At 39.2% G+C, this 18,485-nt stretch overlaps 1 protein-coding gene across 1 annotated transcript in view; it reads left to right on the forward strand.

Annotated features, from left to right (window-relative positions):
* LOC107554907 (immunoglobulin superfamily DCC subclass member 4-like) overlaps positions 1-14,274 on the forward strand; it is a 77,894-nt gene extending 63,620 nt beyond the window's left edge. The window contains exons 17-19 of the mRNA XM_016237562.1: positions 1,668-1,890; positions 2,079-2,207; positions 13,059-14,274. Of these exons, the coding sequence (XP_016093048.1) occupies positions 1,668-1,890; positions 2,079-2,207; positions 13,059-13,589 (883 nt within the window). The 3' untranslated portion in view covers positions 13,590-14,274. The remainder of the gene's footprint in view (positions 1-1,667; positions 1,891-2,078; positions 2,208-13,058) is intronic.
* The last annotated feature ends 4,211 nt before the right edge of the window (positions 14,275-18,485 follow it).

An 18,485-nucleotide genomic window follows, 5' to 3' on the forward strand; every position in this document is an offset into this window, starting at 1 on the left:
GCAATTTCACAGTAGCATACACTGTTCCTGTGATTTGATCAAGTAAAATATACTTATAAGAATCTAAATGTATTTGATTATTTATTTGATTGGTGATATTACAAATCTTTTAATATCACAGATTGGAATACATTGATAATTTAACCACATAAATTTAGATTTAACAAGATCACCAAAACAATAAAATTCTTTTATTCATTATAATAACTATGTATAAATTACCGTATATACACTGTACACACTGCAGTTAATTTTTTTTTACATTTGCAAAAGAAGTCTTTTTTGCTTAACAAGTCTGCATTTATTTAATCAAAAATGCAGTAAACTAGTAAAATGTATATTGTGAAATATTATAACGATTTAAAATAACAGTTTTATATATGTGACCCTGGACCACAAAACCAGTCTTAAGTCGCTTGGGTATATTTGTAGCAATAGCCATAAAAACATTGTATGGGTCAAAATTATCGATTTTTCTTTTATGCCAAAAATCATTAGGATATTAGGTAAAGATCATGTTCCATGAAGATATTTTGTACATTTCCTACCGTAAATATATCAAAACTGAATTTTTGATTAGTAATATGCATTGCTAAGAACTTCATTTGGACAACTTTAAAGGCGATTTTCTCAGTACTTTGATTTTTTTTGCACCCTCAGATTCCAGATTTTCAAATAGTTGTATCTCGGCCAAATATTGTCCTATCCTAACAAACCACACATCAATGGAAAGCTTGTTTAATCAGCCTTCAAATTATGTATAAATCTCAATTTCGAGAATCAGACCCTTATGACTGGTTTTGTGGTCCAAGGTCACATATATATATTTATAGGTTTAATAAGAGAACTGAGAGCTGTTACACTGTGTGCTTTGTACTGTATGTCAGGGTGCCTGATATGGTACCTAATAGAAAATGTCTCTTTAAAAAGTAATGAGGAAGGGCATTTGAACAGTTTGAATAGGTTATATAAATTGTTGGAAACCTTGAAAACTTCCATGAGCTCTCATTATATGTATGTATGCATCTCAATAAATTAGAATGTCGTGGAAAAGTTCATTTATTTCAGTAATTCAACTCAAATTGTGAAACTCGTGTATTAAATAAATTCAATGCACACAGACTGAAGTAGTTTAAGTCTTTGGTTCTTTTAATTGTGATGATTTTGGCTCACATTTAACAAAAACCCACCAATCTCAACAAATTAGAATACTTCATAAGACCAATAAAAAAAACAAATTTTTAGTGAATTGTTGGCCTTCTGGAAAGTATGTTCATTTACTGTACATGTACTCAATACTTGGTAGGGGCTCCTTTTGGTTTAATTACTGCCTCAATTCGGCGTGGCATGAAGGTGATCAGTTTGTGGCACTGCTGAGGTGGTGTGGAAGCCCAGGTTTCTTTGACAGTGGCCTCAGCTCATTAATTAATAAATCCTCTAATTTTCCTCCTGACAATACCCCATAGATTCTCTATGGGGTTTTTTTAAATATATTTTTGGATGTCTTTGATGTTACCCCTTATTACATTAATACCACAGAGACATGCCTCAGAGACATGCATTCATGTGCTGAGGCCTTACAGAAGTGAACAGCACTTGCATTCAATTTAGCATTATAAAAAAGACAATACGTGATGTTTAATGATCACCCTCTCTGTCACTTTTAGAGATGTGTCTGGTGGACTTGACTCGAGTTCTCTGAGTCCTCAGTACAGGAAGGGTGCCCGTCCAGTGCCTACTACTGTGCCTGACTGCAGTGACTGCCATGAGCTGGAAACCCTCATGCCCTCTAGTGCACAAGACCCCAACAAACCCCTCACAGACCTCACTGAGGAACAGAGTCTCATGGCTAACATAGGAGGCGCTGATGATGCCCCTGCAGAATCCATGGTGAGCTTTGCTGTATACTGTAGTTAACTGTGCCAGCACCAACAGTACAATATTTTGATGTGCCATAGAACCATTTGCCCAACCATGCATCCTTGTTGGTCTTGGAAAAAAAGATGTTGATCTATGAAAATGCTTTCATCTTTTAGTATTTTCAGTCTTTCAGTTTACTCTTTCTGCTCTAAACACAGCCAGCCTGGAATGGATCTGTTAGTCGGAACTGGGCCAATAGGATCACCAGATACAGAGATACTATAACTGAAGATTCTTCTGCTCTCATCAATGGAGCTCTTGAAGGACCACCATCAGACAACAGTAAGGTGAGCCAAAGGAGTGTCGAAACGCCTGTAAATGATGGTGTGTGACTAAGGCAGTACAGAAATACAGAAGTCGCATAACAGATTTTTGGATCTTTATCTTACGAAATGTGCATTATCCTTGCACATCTGCTTGTGTGTTTATGAATGTGTGTGATGGGGCTGATAGATTGTGCCTCACACAAACGGGAAATGTACAGACAAAGTAATTACCATTAAGCAGACAGTGGGGAAGACACACAGCTAATTAGTATGTGACATTTGAAATGAAAAGCTGAAGTCTGCATACCATTTACCAATTACTGTCCTTCCGAAAGCTCCTCAGATATGGTGGAGCAGCAGGAAGCTAATACATAAAATTACACCTTTATCTGTCTCTCCTCCTCATAGTATCATGGTTTTATTTCCCTGTTGACATTTTTTTTAATCAGTTTTTTCACTTCTTATGATGAAATAGTGCTGAACTGTACTGCACAAATTCAATAACATTTTAGTTTGTAATCATTCACCTTCCAGACTCACAATGTCCAATTTTCACCCTATAATTCAGTGTTTATTTTAGACCTGTCAATTTAACACATTGATTTAGTGAAATTAATTATTGAAGAAGAAAAATGTTTTATTGAACTACAAAAAAGAAATACATTCAACTTGACATGGTGTCTTAAATAGGTGACATAGGTGTAAGAAATTGGAAAAACACAACAAATTACTTAATTAATAATAATAATTAATTATTATTAATATTCATATTATTATTTATTTTTGGTTAATAAAAAATTCTAAAATTCTAACAATTATATACACTACCATTCAAAAAAACAAGTCAATACATATATTTAGTAAGGATGCATAAAACTGATTAAAAGTGACTGTTTAAAGATGCTGTTCTTCTGCTGTACTTTCTGTTCATTAAAGAATCCTGAGAAAAGAAATGTATATTAGGTAGCTGTTTTCTGAATCGTTTTCAACGTTGTTTTGAGCTTTGCCATCACAGGAATAAATGACATTTTAAAATATATTCAAAAAACAAAAAAAGGACATAGTGTAGTGCCCACTAAACACCAGCTTAACTAATATTTTATTCAATAGTCCAATAAAATATTGTTTTCAAGAATACAATCATTTATTTCAGAGATATAAAAAATATTATCTCAAGTAAGTGTATTTTTCCTTACCTCTCAGGCAGAGTCGGGTAGGTGGTAGTATGTTTCCAATACATTCTTGTTCTCTCTCAACAATGCTCTAACATCACACACAGATGGCAACGCAATCTTGCTAAGCTGCATCCTATCTGCACCTCTTCTGCTGCATCTCTGTCATTTTCTGTGGGTCTCTGGAATTGTCAGTCAACTGTCAACAAACTTCATTCTGGCCATTGCTTCTCAGTCTACTCTTAGTATCTTGGGCTTGACTGAGACCTGGATTCGTCCAGAAGACTCCGCAACCCCTGCTGTTCTCTTCCCTTTCTCTCACACCCACCGTCAGGTTGGAAGGGTACTGGTCTTCTTATTTCTAATAATTGGAAATACTCAACCCACTCTTCCCTATGCAATAAAAAGTCTTTTGAGTTTCATGCTATTATGGTAACAGATCCTGTTAAATTCCATATTGTAATGATTTATCACCTTCCTGGTCAACTGGGCACCTTTATAGAGGAGCTGTATGGGCTGCAGTCCTCATTCTCTGTGTAGTCTTTGGTGACTTCGAAATCCATCTGGAGAAGCCTTACACTGCAGACTTCCACTTCCACTCCTAGCGTCATTCGATCTCAAATGGCTTACCACCACAAGCACTAACAAATCAGGCAACCAGCTTGACTTAATTTACACATGCAATTGTATCACAGATAACATTTGGTAAAACCTCTAGACATCTCTGATCATTTCTTTATTACATTTAACCTACATATTATTACCTGTGTGCCACCAATTCCTCTACCAGTTACTTTTAGGCAAATCCTATGCTCTTTTTCACCCTTCCATCTTGCCTCTGTAGTGTCATCCTCTCTTCCCTCACCCACCCATTTCTCATCTCTGGATGTAAATACAGCAACTGACACTTTATGATCCACTTTAACTTCTTGTCAAGACAATATCTGTCTAGACAGGCCAGTGCATAATACCACTTCTAACCTAAAAAGTTGCCCCATGTGTCATCATATTTACTGTATTTTTGCTGAGCAGTATTTTGGGTGGCTCACCAATGTACTAGTAAATCTTCTGTAAAAAATTAAGTAGGCTTGACCAAAATATTTGTAGGGAGAATAATTTATTGAAGATGGTAGTGTAGCAGTTCTTCAGTAGCGAAGTTAGCATGTATTCCTTCAAACAATTTTACCCTTGTATGAATTCTAGCTTGTCCCAAAGTTCTGTCTGTGGGATGTAATTTTATACCTGAAGACAAAAGGGCTAGAAACAATACTGTTAGGACCTTCCCGCTGGAGATCCTGCAATCTACAAGACGTTCCTGAGGAATGCTGTTCTTATTCTGCTCGATCTGTCTGCCACTTTTGACACTGTGAATCATCAGATTATCCTGTCTGCCATCACCGAATCTGCACTCCACTGGTTTGAATCTTATCTCACAGGTAGGTCTTTCAGGGTTTCCTGGGGAGGAGAGGTATCCAAAGAACATCAACTGGCTACAGGGTTTCCTCTGGGATCAGTTCTTGGACCCCTCCTCTTCACCATATACCCTACATCACTGGGACCCATTATACAAGCACATGGTTTCTCCTACCATTGCTATGCTGATGACACACAGCTCTATCATTCATGTCAATCAGACAATCCAATAGTAGCTGCATGGATCTCAGGCTGCCTGGCAAACATCTCGGCACGGATGAAGGAACACCTGCAGCTCAACCTGGCAAAGACTGAGCTTCTTGTTTTCCCTGCCAATTTGACTCTACAGCATGATTTCATCATCCTGCTAGGTTCATCAAAAACTATTATTTGGTGACCAGCTGACCTTCAAGGACCATATTGTAAAGACCGCTCGATCATGCAGGTTTGCATTGCACAACACCAGGAGGATCAGGCCCTTCCAAACAGAGCATGCTGCACAACTTCTTGACAGGCCCTTGTCATTTCTAGGCTGGACTATTGAAATGCTCTTCTAGCTGGACTTCCATCATGCTCAATCAAACCTCGACAAATGTTTCAGTATGCAGTGGCACGACAGGTCTTCCATGAGCCCAAAAGGGCCCACTTCACACCGCTCTTTATCTCTCTGCACTGGCTACCGGTTGCCGCTCGCATCAAGTTCAAGACATTGATATTTGCGTACAGAACAAGCAGCAACCATCCGGTCTCTCTCGTGAAACCAACACGGAAGTGACTAAAACTGCAATTCATCGACTGGCCGCTAGAAGCTGGCTCCAAAAGGGAGTCAGTCCCATAGACTGCCCATGTTAAAATGCCCAACTTTACAGCAGAAAAAAATATGTTTACAGCCTGGTACAAAAAGTGGTTTTGGTCTATATAGCTAATTTTGCCCTTTATGACAACTGTGAGGGGGTGAATTTTTTTATAACTCATCCGTTTAAATTATATTAAGCCTTAAAGTTCTGCATAATTAAGTGTGTGGCCACTTGAGTGACAGGTGGATTGCCTCTGCTGTCACCACTGTCAAGCTAGGTGGGCGTGGTTTCAGCAACCAGTTCCCGCCTCTTTGCCCATTTTCAATTATCTGGGAGTGACGCGCTGCCAAGATGGCTACGGCCGGCTCCGCCTACTTTAGAGGTTTGGCATTCATTTAATTCTACCCCAACTTAAAGTAACATTAAAACCCGAACATGCATTTCTGACAAGCAAAATGCCACTTTTAATGTAAAATCAGGAAAATGGGAGTGCCGTAAACTGTCAAATACATGATATCCAACCAGCTTACCTCATCTTTTGTGGTCAAAACGGATACATCCACATAAGCAGCGTGCATGTGATAGGATGTCCGCTGAATATGCTGCTTTAGCAAATCGCGCTGATGTTCAATGTATCTTTAAAGTAGATCTTCACTTAATAGCATGAAGAGCAAATATTGACACGGACTGAGATCGATTTAAACTCTCTTCGATACAGACACACTCTGTGACTCTGTGCGTGTTATTGTTTTCATGTTTAAGATACGAGCAAGAATGCAAATTTACATGAATATCCAAATGATGGCAAATGTGGCATTCATTTTTTACAACAGTTCAACAAAAAATGTAATATTAAGTGAACATTTTACATTTTAAATGTAGCCTACATTTTAAACAGAATATTGTCATGTTTGTTCTATTTTGCAACGAAATAGTTCCAACGAAATATCATCTGGTGTGTGTCTCCAGGCAACAGCGGTGTTTCATTAGTGAATTAATCTGATGCTTTTAATGATTTGGAGAGTGATAAATAACCCATTCATAACTACAGCATTTTGCTTCGTTACTGAATGAATGACACGATGCCTGGCTCATTAAGACCGCGACTTGCCGCCATCTATGGCAGTTTTATTTTTAAATCTACAAGTATCACTTCAATTTGCCATCATTTATTGCTTTATTTATTATATTAATAATACACTTAATGGAATGTTAAGAATATGATATAAAACATGACATACAATTAATAAGAATAGAAAATATTTGCCTCTATAAAGGTAAAGAAATGCATCTGTAAATCAATTTAAGGGGGCAAATATTGTCCTTTAATAGAAAAGGTGTGACTGTGGTCTTAAGTGGAAGAGAGTGGGTACGCAGAAGAATGTTAAATGCCCCAGGGGTACGCCGCTGTAAAAAGTTTGAGAACCACTGGTCTATAGTACAGAACAGCCACAAGCTCAGCACCCTCCTACATCCTCCTCACTCTTACAAATCTACATCCCCTCCAAAAGCCTGAGTAAGTAAGTAAGTAAGTAAGCATTGCCTTGTGGTAACAGCACAGAGAGGCATTTTCATTCACCTTTCCTGGCTGGTGAAATGATCTTCCCACAATCGCAGTAATTAACAGAACACCCGACACGTTATCTGACAGCAACACTAATTTAATCCCATACCCGACCCATTTGACATAAAAACTGGCACCCGAACCGCACCTGCATTAAATCTCCTACATTAGGTAGACAAAACTCATTTATTAAAACTTTTATTCAACTTGTGAATAGATTAAATAAAGAAAGCAAGCAAAGAGCGCTACCTTTAATCTAATCACTACAGCTGTCAATCAGTGGCAGCGCGATCGGCTACATTGCTCAGCGTGTACTGGACCAAGTCGAAATAGTCTTGATTATTGGACCCACAACCTGCCCGTGCTTGTCTCCGTCTGGCCCGCACCCACACCACACCCTACACATAAATATTATTCCACCTGTTACATCAAATATTAGCGATTCACCTGCATGTACCCGCCCGCATGCACAACTCTGGCTTCCCCCTTGTGGACAACATAATAGACAACTCTGGCCCCAGAGAGTGATTGTAAATTAAGTTTACATGAAATACGTTTGAAATTTCATTCTGCATCTTCTGAGATTTCATTGTAATCCTTCTCATAAAGTCACTGAATTTACCATTAACTGTTCACCTGATTGCGTGTGATGTTAAAGCGTTGTTGAGAGAGAACAAGAATGTATTGGAAACACACTACCACCTGCACAACTCTGCCTGAGAGGTAAGGAAAAATACACTTACCTGAGAGGATTTTTCTTATATCTCTGAAATATATGATAGTATTTTTGAAAACAATCTTTTAATGTATTATTGAATAAAATATTAGTTAATTGTCAAAGAAAGAAAAGATTAATAGCCATAATATGGACTTTTGTAAATGCTGTGATACTGTGATGCTCAGATACAGTGATTTCCTTCTCACATTGCTGATTTTCACGATTAACTCTTCACCTGAACAGTTTATGTTTGTATATATGGTATCATTGTAATCCTTGACCATCAAAACATAGTGGTAGTGGTATCACCTTATCTGTGTTATCATGTTTGGTTCAGGAGCTATGACACAAAATACATAATTTGGTTATGGCGAAAAGTAAAATGGTCGCCATGGCAACCACAAGGTGTTTTTGCGATGGCTCCATTTCTGAAAAGTTTACCAAGTTTCATACTTTTATGAAAAAGTGAACATTATTTTCACATATCAACTGGACTAATATACATATACAGGTGCATCTAAAAAAAATTTGAATATCATGAAAAAGTTCTTTTTTTTGTAATATTTAAAAAAAGTGAAACTTTCATATATTCTAGATTCATTACATGTAAAGTAAAACATTTCAAAAGTTTTGTTTTAATTTTGATGATTAGAGCTTACAGCTCATGAAAGTCAAAATATTAGAATATTTACATTGGGTTTCATTAAATGACCATCCATACAGTATAAATTTCATGCATCTCTTGTTCTTTGAAACCACAATAATGGGGGGGAAAAAACTTGGCAATGGTCCAGAAGACAATCATTGACACCCTCCACAAAGAGGGTAAGTCACAGAAGGCCATTACTGAAAGGCCTGGCTGTTCACAGAGTGCTGTATGAAAGCATATTAAATGCAAAGTTGACTGGAAGGAAGAAATTGGGTAGGAAAAGGTGCACAAGCAGCAGGGATGACCGCAAGCTTGAGAATGCTGTCAAGCAAAGCCGATTCAAACACTTGGGAGAGCTTCACAAGGAGTGGACTGAAGCTGGAGTCAGTGTATCAAGAGTCACCATGCTCAGACGTCTTCAGGAAAAGGGCTACCAAGCCACTTCTGAAACAGAAACAACGTCAGAAGCATCTTACCTGGGCTAAGGAGAAAAAGAACTGGACTGTTGCTCAGTGGTCCAAAGTCCTCTTTTCAGATGAAAGTAAATTTTGCATTTCATTTGGAAATCAAGGTCTGGAGTCTGGAGGAAGACTAGAGAGGCACAGAAACCAAGCTGTTTGAAGTCCAGTGTGAAGTTTCCGAAGTCAGTGATGATTTGGGGTGCATGCCGTGACGTCTGCTGGTGTTGGTCCATTGTGTTTTCTCAAGTCCAAAGTCAATGTAGCCGTCTACCAGGAGATTTTGGAGCACTTTATGCTTCCATCTGCTGACAAGCTTTATGGAGATGCTGATTTCCTTTTCCAGCAAGACTTTAGCACCTGCCCACTATACCAAAACCACTTCCAAGTGGTTTGCTGACCATGATATTTCTGTGCTTGATTGGCCAGCCAACATACCTGACCTGAACCCCAAATGGAATCTATGGGATATTCCACTTCTGGGAAGGTTCACCACTGTTCCAAGTTTTCTCCATTTGTGGATAATGGCTCTGACCATGGTTCGCTGGAGTCCCAAAGCCTTAGAAATGGCTTTATAACCCTACATGTCAACTATTTTGTTTCTCATCTGTTCTTGAATTTCTTTAGATTGCGGCATGATGTGTTGCTCTTTAAGCATGCTTCACTTTGTCAGACAGGTTCTATTTAAGTGATTTCTTGATTCAACAGGTCTGGCAGTAATCAGGCCTGGGTGTGGCTAGTGAAATTTAACTCCGCTTTCTAAAAGAATGTGGTTAATCACAGTTCTTTCACGATTTAACAGGGGGCAATTAATTTTTCACATAGGGCCGGGTAGGTTTAGAAAGTTTTTTCCCTTAATAAATGAAATCATCATTTAAAAACTGCATTTTGTATTTACTCTGGTTATCTTTGTGTAATATTAAAGGAATAGTTCACCCAAAAATCCACCCGATTTCACCCGAAAATTTAATGTTTATCTGCTTACCCCAGGGCATCCAAGATGTAGGTGACTTTGTTTCTTCAGTAGAACACATTTGATGATTTTTAAGTCAAACCGTTGCAGTCTTATCAGTCGTATAATGGATGGCAATGGTAACAAAATCTATGAGAGTAAAAAAAACATGCACAGACAAATCCAAATTAAACCCTGCGGCTCGTGACGACACATTGATGTCCTAAGACACGAAACTATCTGTTTGTGCCAGAAACCGAACAGTATTTATATAATTTTTTACCTCTAATACACCACTATGTCCAACTGTCTTTGTGCGCGTGCACGGCTTCCGGTGCGTGAGGTGTGTACGCGCTCTGGTGTAGTTTACATTAATGGTGTTTTCGCGGGAGGAGCAAACGACAGACACAGTGGGTGTGGCGTCAGGCCTCGGAGAGGCTTTTATTAACAGAAAATAAACAAAGTGTCCAGAAAAAAGGGAATCAAGTGTCCAAAATAAACAGGGGATCTGGTGTCCTCGTCGTGCTGTGTTATTCGTGAAGGGAAGGGCAGTGGTCAGGAAGGAAGGGTCCAGGTAAGGGGTGGAGTCCGGCAGCGGCTTCTATCAGCGGCTTCGTCCTTCTCTCTGCCCACGGCGCTTGAAGGGACTAGACGGCCCAGCATCCTTGCCCGATGGTCGTGTAATGGGTGTGGTTTTCGTCCGGACTGCGGGTCTGGCAGCTCACGACTCTGGCGGCACGGGAGTCCCTCTACGCACCCCTCCTGGACCCACGAGGACACCAGCGTGCATGCACAGGGAAGAGACCGGTCTCCCGAGGAGAGGCGCGCTCGGCATTTAAGCAGCGGCGGTGATGAGGCTCCATTTGGTTCAGGTGTGCCCCATCGCACGCCACCAGCCCTGGCTATTTCAGCGCCCCTCCTCTCACACGCACCCACTCATGTCGGGAGCCTGGCAAAGGGCGGTGATTAAGGGACGGGGTGATGCTGATAATTAGGGGGAGGCAGCCGACTCGTCACAGTGTGTTGATATCCAGCCGAAGAGCAATCAACCATAACTTCAGGCGAGCAGGCTCAGAAGTTGGGAATACGTGGAAAGTCATAACTCTCGAATGAGTTGGAGCGAGAGAACGTAATCTTTTAGTTTTAAGTCGGTTTGAACAATCCAGATAAGCGCAAGTAAGTACCATTTGATTAGCCGTCATACCTACAATAACTGTGCACTGTGTAAACAATGAATGACGTATACACGTGAGAGATCACTTCCGGCGCTTGCGTAAACTATGCCAGAGCACGTACACACCTCACGCACCGGAAGCCGTGCGCGGGCACAAAGACAGTTAGACATAGTGGTGAATTAGAGGTAAAAAATTATATAAATACTGTTCGGTTTCTGGCACAAACCGGTCGTTTCGTGTCTTAGGACATCAATGTGTTGTCACGAGCCGCAGGGTTTAATTTGGATTTGTCTGTGCATGTTTTTTTTACTCTCATATATTTTGTTACCATTGCCATCCATTATAAGACTGATAGACTGCAACGGTTTGACTTAAAAATCATCAAATGTGTTCTACTGAAGAAACAAAGTCACCTACTGTACATCTTGGATGCTCTGGGGGTAAGCAGATAAACATAACATTTTCATTTTTGGGTGAACTATCCCTTTAAAGTTTTTTTTGATGATCTGAATCTTTTAAGTGTCACAAATATGCCAAAAATGTAAAAACAGGAAGGGGGCAAAACCCTTTTCACGCCACTGTAAGTTGCAAAAAAAATAAAAATTAACTTTTTCACGATATTCTAATTTTTTGAGATGCAAATGTAATAATATTTCACAAAATAATTTATTTTTTAACTGTTTTTGTAATTAAATAAATGAAGGCTTGGTGAGCATAATCAAAAACATAATGGTGCCACCAAAAAACTTCTGAATGGTATAGTGTAAAATATAATAATACACAGTATCCTTAAAATTTGAGAGCTTTTTTTCAGCAAATTTTGATATATGTAATTCACTGTGATTACTTTGATCAAATGAATTTGCATATCATGTCATTTATTTGATAAAAAAACTATAACTGATTCAAAATTTCCCTACATGTATTGTTAAAGGAGACATATTATGCCCCTTTTTACAATATGTAATATAAGTCTCTGGTGTCCCCAGAATGTGTCTGTGAAGTTTCAGCTCAAAATACCCCACAGATCATTTATTATATCATTTTGAAAATGCCTATTTTGAGTGGAAGCAGAAACACACTGTTTTCGTGCCTGTCTCTTTAAATGCAAACTGTCTCTCCCCGCCCCCTTTTCCAGAATAGAGCTACACCATTACAGCTCGGACCTGCTAAAAACATGTGTTTTGGTTCTAATTATCATGTTTATCGCTCTGAAATCATGCGTTTTAAACCATATTGAAGAGTTCAAATGTCTGATATACGTTTTCTGAGAGCACACATCCGAAGCACACGTATAGAAAGCAGCTGTCACAGCATGTGAGTACTAAACTAAGTTCTTTCACACACAAGTTTACATTAAAAAACACACAAGATACTAAAACAGTCAGTTATGTCTGTGAAGGTAAACAGCTGGGAAATAAATCGCTTGTTTATTTTAGATCTGTGTGGCAGCAGCAATATACAGTAAATAAATCAATAAATCCACTGCTCTGTTGTCTCCTCTGAGGCTGGGACTCTAAACAGTGGTCTGTGCTTGTATATGCAGCCAAAGACAGAACAGTTAGCATGTTTTGCTCAAACTTTCGCCATGGCATTAGAACTGGTACACCATTTTGGCTTGCGAAATAAAAATGACGGCGCCATGGGTGGAAACTTACAGATTAAGGGGTGGTAATATTATAATGAGATCCCTTTGCCACATCACCAAGGGAGCGAAATCAGACGCGCTCGTTTTCTCAGACGCTTGCATAAAAAGGCTTACTAAAACATGGAAAAACATGCTGATTATAGCACTTAAAACATGGAAAAGTCAGATTTTCAAAGATATGTCACCTTTGAAAATATAAAGTTCTTAATGAGAAGTCTGTTAACTATTTTATATAACCTATTCCAACATAAAAAAGAGCTATAACATATTATAAATAAAACCCCATTTGATGTGTTGTGTTTTCTTGTGTTGTGCTGTATTTTCAGAGCGGGCATGTGGAGAGGCTGTATTCCCTCAGCAAGAACCAGGTGGAGGCTGAAGTCATCGTACATTCACAGCTGTCAAACACGACGGTTGACCAGGGTCCACAAAGTGACATGGAGCTCTCTCTCGAGTCTCCAACTTCCAAGCACCCTTCTCCTGGAGAGAAGGCAACTCCAACAAACCCGCATCCACCTTATGCCCACAGCGAGGACAACCACGAGACTCAATCTCCATCTCAGACTCCCAGCACTCACATCTCAGAAGTACTGTCCAATCACAATGGACCATTTGAGAGTGGTCACAGCCAGCCGATAATGGGCGGTGCCAAAAACCAAGGAGTGGGGCTTGCCAATGGCTTCCACTTGTCCAAACCCCTTCGTTCAAAGGCAGAGACCCTGGAAAACGGGGCCCACAGACTTTGCCCCACAGGAAAGGTTCTGCCCTCACCAGGTCTCTCCGCTTCCCCCTCATCCTTCGCCAGCTCTGGCCTTGTCTACTCTACCTCAGGGGAGCATAACTACGTGTACCCCTAAGCTGGAAGGAAGAAAAGCTTAACAAACGGTGTTCCCAAAGTTCCGGGACAGAGAAAGACAACAGAGGAGACCAACGAGTGGCACCTTCCTGCTGGAGAAGTTGATCATTTCTCGTAGCCACACACGCCTCTTCTCTCGGCTGTTTTATTGCAACCTTTTGGTTCCATTATTTTATATGTATGTACATATAGAATATTTTTTTAGCACTAGTATCCATGGATATGCATTTTAGGGCATATCAGTGTCACACTTTAACCCCTCTTTGTGTGCATGTATGGAATGTGCTGAAGTAGTTTATATGTTTACATGCACACGTGAAGTCAAGAGTGTTCTTACTTAGAGGTGAAGTTGAAGGATCCTGAAATCAGCCCTACAGAAGGAAACGGAACTCATTCACGAGACGAACTTCATGGATCGGTCTGAGATCAGTGCCAACGGGTGGACATCTTGTCAGAGAAAATAACCCTGCCACAAAGTACCACCTCCTGCTGTCTCAGGGTCGCCACACATAAACACACAAACACACACACAGATCTGTGCTTAAAACGGTTGTTGCAGAAAATTAGCACGATATTTCAGTTCCATCTATTCCGGTTTTTAAAGGGGTTGTTCACCCATAAATGAAAATTTTGTCATTTACTGTCCCGCACGTTGCTTCAAACCTGTGCATGGACAAAAATATTTGTTTTCTGCAGAAGAAAGAAAATCATACAGGTGTGGAAGAACTTGAGGGCGAGTAAATGACGGAACTGTCTCTTTAAAGGGGTCCTATTATACTTTTTCACTTTTTCAACTTTAGTTAGTCTGTAATGTTGCTGTTTGAGCATAAAAAAGATCTGCAAAGTTACAAAGCTCAAAGTCCAATTCAAAAGGAGATATTTTATTTAACAGAAATCACTTTTCAAAAACTACAACGAATGACTCGTTTGGTCTACAATGCATATTTTCCGGGATTTGTGATATCACAAATATCGACGAATGGGACGAGGCCTGGTTGAGCTGCACTAGAGAAGGCAACAAGTGTTATCACTATGTCGGAGACACGCTAGCTTTCCCAAGCCAGACGAACTTAGAGTGGTTACAATAATCCGGGTTTAAATCACGCTTTTATTTAATATTGATTTTGGTGCAATATTTAAACTGAAACTTGCAGGCGGCTATGGACATTTCCCGACCAGGCGCCGAGTGGAGCCAATCACAACACACACTGGCCCAGCTAACCAATCACAGCACATTTCGTATTTCAGAAAGCGGGCCTTCATTTGATACAGGAACTATTTGAGCCGTTCGTGCCAGACTGGGGAGAGAGGGGTTGTAATAATGTAAAATATGTGAAAAAAAATTCAAACAACCTAGTATGAGAGCCTGTTCTAGTGCACCCCCAAAACAAAATCAAGACTTTGTAAAAGAGCATAATAGGACCCCTTTAACTCACACTTTCGCATACTTACACGGGCAAACAAACTCGAATACAATACAAATAAATAAAAACACACATTCCCTGACTGGAGCGTAGTGTCTCAGGAGTCTCAAATTCAAGGTGCATTTGTACATACACAACTGCTGTATCAAATACATGTAGAAAAACATGACAAAAATGCAGAAAAAAAATTATGAAGGAAAACAATACAAAAGGAACACTAAGAATCCATGTACATTTTCTATCATTTCAACTCTGAGTGTACTTGTAAAGACACATCACACTGATTCATGCTCCATGTTTTTCTCAGTCAACAGCACTACCTCATTTCTTTACAGGATTGTTTTTTTTTCTGTGTGATTTTATGAGTATAGTTAAGAAGGCAACTTCTTATTGGCGGATTTTGGGCCGTCTGATTCATAGCCTTTGGATAATAGCAGAATCTACTGCCCTTCTCACTCTGTCTGTATTTTCTTGTGTAATGGTTACTGAAACTTTGTGTAAGCGGAATGTGCTCATGAAAGCCTGTGTGCAAGCATGTGGTCATCTGCTTGTGTAGTCCTTTGCTATGGAAAACAAAACTTGATCATCACAACAGTTCTGCAATATACCCTTCAGATGAAGGGATATAAACACAATGGAAGGCTAACCACACGGTTTAACCCAAGACCTCAAGATCTGTGTCCATAAGATCTACCTGTTGACATGCCAGTCATCTCTTTTTCTCAGGAACTTCTATGCAGGGAGTCTGAGAAGAACATTTTCAGCCAAACTAGGAAATAGCCTCCATCTCTCAGACAGGTCTTGTCCCATACCATATTCCTTGTCCTTAGGCCACGCGTATGTCACCATTTAGAGTTCATCTGGAACTGTAAATAAATGTTGTCCTCCATGCAAAAACATGTTGTATTGCTACTGAGAGTAGGATCTGTATCTGTTGCGCTTCCTTTTTATGCATTTTAAACACTTATTTAAAGTCGTTTCTGTTATGTTAACGCTGTTATTTTTGGAAGAGAAGCATCAACAAACTCTCAAAATCCTGCCGTCGTACGTCAGGTCATTGACAGGACTGCCCATGATGCCAACAACAGCTCTCAGTCTAGTCGGTCTCAGTCATTGTCACAGTTCAGCTGATTGTCAATAACTTCACTGAATAGTGCTTTGGTGCTTGAGCAAGACTAGGCTACTTTTAAGATGGTCTTTTAAACATTCCAGTTTTTGTATGTACAGCAAGCCAAACTCAGGGCTGATCATGTAGGAAATGAAGATGATGAATGTCTGAATTACTCTGGCTGCTTTTTTAACAACATACAGTAAGCAACTCACATGTCGTCATTTGTCACACTTCTAAATGTGCAGTGGCCAGTCCACAGCAACAACAAAAACAAGACTCAATGCTTTTACTGAGATAACATATTTGTTCAATATGCTTCATGTCAGTTCTCTGTTTAATGGATAGTTCACCCAAAAATGAAAATTCTGTCATTATTCACTTATCCTCATATCGTTCCAAAACTGTATGACTTACTACTTCTGCAAAAAAGAAGATATTCTGAAGAATGTTTCCAAAACAACATTGAAACCCATTGACTTTCATTATATGGACAAAAAACTCAAATATCTTTTGTTTTCTAAATGGTAGCAGACTTTTCATTTTTGGGTAAAGGATCAATTTAAACTGCAAAAATTGGTTGTTTCGTTGCCACAAAAGTCATTTTTGTTCTGTTCTGATATGTTTGTTGTCAAACGTGCAGTCTTAGCTTTGCTCCAGAGTCTTATACATCAGATTACAGCGTTTAGCACATCCCACCTTCAGCATTAGGAATGTGTGGGGCAAATAAACCTCTTGTTATGTCTAAAAATAAGGAAATTGTGGTTTTGCCAGGGTCAGCAGATGTCTTGTCACTCTCAGATATGCATTTTATTGTTCAGAAACAGCCCTTCAGGATAAGTTCTAATTCAGATACCTCAGTTGCTGCTTGTTAATTTAATTGCAGTTAAACATGGCACATATGTGTAAAGGATTCAGTAGTTTTGATCATCGTGTTTGGCAGCAGTTTGGATGAGTTGATTGTCTCATTTTACCTCATTCTGAAGCTTCAGGCTGGATTTTGCTTCACTATATTAAGCATGGAACGGTTGTCATTTTTGTGGATAAATCGTTTTGCAGAGAGGAGAATAGCAAAATGCATGAAATGAGAGTTCAGATGATCAGAGGGTTCCCCTGTCAAGCCATACCTCTCAAAACAGACACATGTTGCATATGGGCCATTTTTATACGGTGTGTATAATCAGTGCTTATTGCTCAGGTGCCCTGTCTTTGCATAAAAACTCCGGAGGAATGCAACTGTTTACTCTGATGTAAAGCAAGTGTGCATGAAAACCTCACCAGTCCTCCTGGAAAATGACGGCTTTAATGACAGGGGAAAAGCAACAACAAATAGTAACACTGATGCACAGGCATTTTTGTAAAGAAATCATGTATTCATGTATTCTAACGGCTTCTGGTGCTTCGTGGTGACCTTTCTATTCTGGTGATGTGAGAATTCATCCCCCCAAACCAGCAGACCTGTGCTTTTCTGAGATTCTCAGCACACATACTTGTGTAACACCAGCAGCAGTATGGTCTCTGACGTCTGTCGGTTAAATGTGAGAGACACAACATCAGTCTCAGCACACACAAAACTACACTAACCCAGTATGATTACAGCATGTGTCCGTTTGTTATGTTTGTATGCTCTCATGCCTTCTTTGTAAAATCAAATCTAAATTTGGTTTTAAGACACAGGTGAAGAGGTTGAAGGAGCTTTCATTGACCATTCAGTTTCTATTTCTGAGATAGGATAATATTGTTTGACCTCCCATGTAGAAATGTTATACTGTACAGCGCTATGATCTGTAGGTCTTATTTTCCGCGCTGTGGCATCAGTTTTTCATAGTCAGAATATATATACGAAAGTGTCAATTTATTCACTTAGATTGGATCTAATCTTTTTAACTGGAACAAATGTGCCCTATGAATAATTGATGCAGTGAAATTAAATCTGATGACTGATCAAATGTTGGTACTCAATTTTATCATATACGTGAGCTGTGAAGGGTAGAGTTTGATGAAGGATGGATGCAGTGGAGGACAATATGATATTATAATGTTTATGTTCTTCCTCTGTCTCTGTCTCTGTGAGATTTGCAGCAGCAAAGTCTCTGCAAACTTGTACTATGTAAATAAACTTAATAATAATAAAAAAATAATTTGTCTCATTCTTTTATATACCACTGCTTTAAAGACATACTGCATGTTTTTCAGTTATGAATTATGCATCTTCACAAGGATAGACCCTATGAAATAGTATTTATTTTTAAAATCACCAAAGTCACTTTTACAAGAAAATGTATCTAAATGTCAGTAAAGGTAATAGGTTGTTGAGATTTGTAATTAATAAGGTTTATCATCACAGTTTTGTACATTTATTTGG

The sequence above is a fragment of the Sinocyclocheilus grahami genome, unplaced genomic scaffold (genome assembly GCF_001515645.1).
Source record: "Sinocyclocheilus grahami isolate Dianchi unplaced genomic scaffold, SAMN03320097.WGS_v1.1 scaffold518.1, whole genome shotgun sequence".
Taxonomy (NCBI): Eukaryota; Metazoa; Chordata; class Actinopteri; order Cypriniformes; family Cyprinidae; genus Sinocyclocheilus; species Sinocyclocheilus grahami.